Here is a 3,488-nt window from a genome sequence, read left to right on the forward strand (position 1 = left end):
AGGTCCCTTCTGACCCTACCAGCTATGAAACTATGAAAAGAAGTCTGTGAAGCCAGCCCTGACAATGGGCTTCTCATTAGGACCAGCATAAGATTATTGGTGATAATCCACTTCAGGTTGTCAGTATCAGGGAAATGCATGGAAAGATGCACCAGGAAGAAACCCGAAATTGAAGTTAAATACGCAGGAGCAGTATTTCCTTGAGGGCAGCAAGGGACTCCCAGCTGTAATACCATGGGAAGTCAAGAACAGGAAGGAGTTTTACCTGCAAATCCAAAGCATGTTGGAGTGCTGCTGCACCAGATGTTTAACTGGGAGCTTTCTAGCTCACATGCTGGGTCAAACTGGCAGGGCAGTCCGGCTCTTTGCCATAGGGACCCTCTCCTGGGGCATTGAGCAGGGAGGAGACTGCTTATCTACTGACTTGTGCATGTACCAGAAAAACACTGCTTTGATATTAAGGAACAAACCATTTTAAATTCTGTGCCTTTGAAAACCTACTGAAAACACCTCCCATGACCAAAATACCTCCCACAATACAACTCTCCCAATACAAGGAAAGTATTATAATCCCATCTATACAAAGGGCCAAGACCCAGAGAAGCCAAATGACTTTCCCACGAATAAGTCTAGGTCCAAATAAAGAATTTAACCCATGTCATAGGCTAGTACTGTAACCACTGTGCCAGTGGTTCTCAGGTAGGATGATGTTATACCTTGGAGTGCCTTGAGATTTTTACAGGGGTGCCATGAGATGCCATATAATGTTAACACTGTTAGGTGTGCAAGCATGATTCACAAGAATAAACCGCACAATTTCAAATATGAATCCATAGTGTTAAAAAATTCTGCCCTGCTGTGGTCTTTCTGAGTTCTTTGCAATAGAAAAATTGCTCTGTTATATTTCCATAATCATAAAATGATTGAAAATTATGAGCTAGCATTTTCTGAGGGGGGCCTTGAGCTGAAAAGGGGGCGCTGTAATTCTAAAAAGGTTGAGAACTGTAGAATTACTGCTGTAATTCTAAAAAGGTTGGGAACCGTTATACTATACTGTGCTTTTTCTCTTGTCCACCCCTAGCTCACCTGCTCCACCCTGGTGATGCAAAGTATGAAGAGCAGATGGTCAAAGGAGTCCGTGGCCTTTCTGTACAGCTGGCGTGTGGTGACGTGGTCTCACCCATGGTCGTTTTCTGGAGCTTCACCAAGCAGGGCTCACTCATTCCCAGGGCTGTTGCTATCAGCAATGGGATAGAATCCAAGGTAGAGAAGGCTTCTGTGGTCCTGGGGCAGGTGAACCTGAGAAATGGCACCCTGGAGGTCAGGAACCTGCAGACAGCTGCTGAAGGGCACTTCATGTGCCAAGCCATGTATGAGGAAGAAGAAGAGATCAGAGTTGGCTACTTCTACATAGAGCTGGTGGTCTTGGGTAAGTGATGTGGAGACAGCATCCTCTCTGATCCTGCTTGGACCGATAAGTAGAGGCCCCAGTCAGTCACAAACCAAACCATTAATCACATTGGGCTCCCTTCTATAGTGTTGTTTTCTGATCCCAACAGCCTCATCCTTTTGAAGTGAAGTAGCATCCGCATGGTGCAGACAGGCAAAATGAGGCTGTGGGAAGGGAAGTAGCTCATGCAGGGTTTCAGAGTGGTCAAGACAGGAACAGATTCTGGACTCCAATCCTTAGTCATCTTCTTCAGCTGCTTCACACAGCATCCCCACTTGTCTGTCCCTCATATACTTCTCTGGATCCATGCTGCACCTAACAGTGATGGTTTCTTGAAAGAAGTCAGAGATAGAGGAGTGTCATAAGGTCCCAGGTGTCTCCACTGCATTCTTCAGTTTCATTCCCAACAACTCCAAAAAACAGAGCTTGCACTGCTGCCTTCTGGAGACTGCTCTCTTAGGTAGTCTTAGGAGGGTGAAAACTGCAGGGATGCTAGCCCCTGTTGAGGCCACAAAGCCTGCCAAGTGTCAAAGTCCTTGCATAATAGTAAAAGTCCTTGCATAATATGCCTGTGCAAATAGGGAACTATTTGATTCGGATTTGGATTCAGCTGATTCAGATGCCAGAGATTCGATTTGGAGATCCAAATCATTTTTCTGATTCAATTCAGCTGAATTACTTCAGAAGGTTCAGAGATTCAGCCATAGAGTATAAAGGGGAATCAATGAAATATCTATAATTTTCTTGTCTTTTGGCTGGTTCAGATTAAACTTGCAGAGATGATCGCCTCTGCTGAGAGCATGGCATGTGCCAAGCTTCAAAGTGATAGGTACAGGGGTTTCTGGGAAACTGCACCTCAAACTCCTGAAAGCAAAACTCATGTCATGTGTTGGTGTTAAGCCACAGTGAGATGAAAACAGCAGGGATGGTAGCACTTGCTGAGGCCACAAAGCCTACCAAGTTTCAAGGAGATAAGTGAAGGGATTTCTGGGAAACTGCACCTCAAACTGCCGACCAGCAAAACTCATGACATAGGTGACACTGTATGTGTGTTAAGGCACATTAGGGTGAAAACTGCAGGGATGATAGCCCCTACTGAAGCCACAAAGCCTGCTAGGTCTCAAGGAGATAGGTGCAGGGGTTTGGGGTAAACTGTACCACAGGCAAAACTTGTGACATGGGTGACACTGTGTTTGTTAAGGTGCAGCAGGGTGAAAGCTGCAGGGATGGTGGCCCCTGCTGAGGCCACAAAGCCTACCAGCTGTCAAGGAGATCAGTGCAGGGGGGTTCTGGGGCCCTGCATCCCTAGCTGCAGACAGGCAAAACTCGTGACATGGGTGCTTGTGCACAGAAACTGACTGTTTCTGTCTTGGGACAGAAGCAGTTCCTGGCTCTGTATTGATTCTTTCCTCTCCTTAGTCTGTGGTTTTGTAGGTGTTAATCCTTGCTCATTAACTTGTTATCTAGTAGCTAGCTACTGTGTATTGAGCTGGTCCCTGAGTGAATCATGTTTGATTGGTAACACAGTAACTTAGCAGCCAGACCTGCAGTAGTTCCCCCCTCCCCATTCCCCCACCCACATCCCTCCATGCCCTAAGACAGGAACAGTCAGTTACACAAGCACCCATGTTATGAGTTTTGTCTGTCAGCAGCTAGGGCTGCAGGGCCCCAGAACCCAGAAACCCTGCACCTATCTCCTTAATAGCTGTCAAGCTTTGTGGCTGAAGCAGGGGCTTCGATCCCTGCAGCTTTCATCCTGCTGCGCCTTAATACACACAGTGTCACCCATGTCACGAGTTTTGCTTGTCTGCAGCTTGCAGTACAGTTTCCCCCAAACCCCTGCACCTATCTCCTTGAAACTTGGCTGGCTTTGTAGCCTCTGCAGGGGCTAGCAAGCATGCAGTTTTGACCCCACCATGGCTTAACACATACATGCGACATGAGTTATGCTTTCAAGATTTTGGGGTGCAGTTTCCCTGAACCCCCTGCACCTATCCCCTTGATACTTGGCAGGCTTCATGCCCTCAGAAGGGGCTAT

The 3,488-nt window shown here is 46.9% G+C and overlaps 1 protein-coding gene across 1 annotated transcript in view; it reads left to right on the top strand.

The window, feature by feature from the left end:
• The first annotated feature begins 919 nt into the window (after window positions 1-919).
• Window positions 920-3,488, top strand: part of LOC109291386 (carcinoembryonic antigen-related cell adhesion molecule 5) — a 21,375-nt gene continuing 18,806 nt past the window's right edge. The window contains exons 1-2 of the mRNA XM_019508389.1: window positions 920-980; window positions 1,082-1,429. Coding sequence (XP_019363934.1) covers window positions 920-980; window positions 1,082-1,429 — 409 coding nt within the window. The remainder of the gene's footprint in view (window positions 981-1,081; window positions 1,430-3,488) is intronic.

This window comes from Gavialis gangeticus, unplaced genomic scaffold (assembly GCF_001723915.1).
Source record: "Gavialis gangeticus isolate Ggan-Ray unplaced genomic scaffold, GavGan_comp1, whole genome shotgun sequence".
NCBI classification, from domain to species: Eukaryota; Metazoa; Chordata; order Crocodylia; family Gavialidae; genus Gavialis; species Gavialis gangeticus.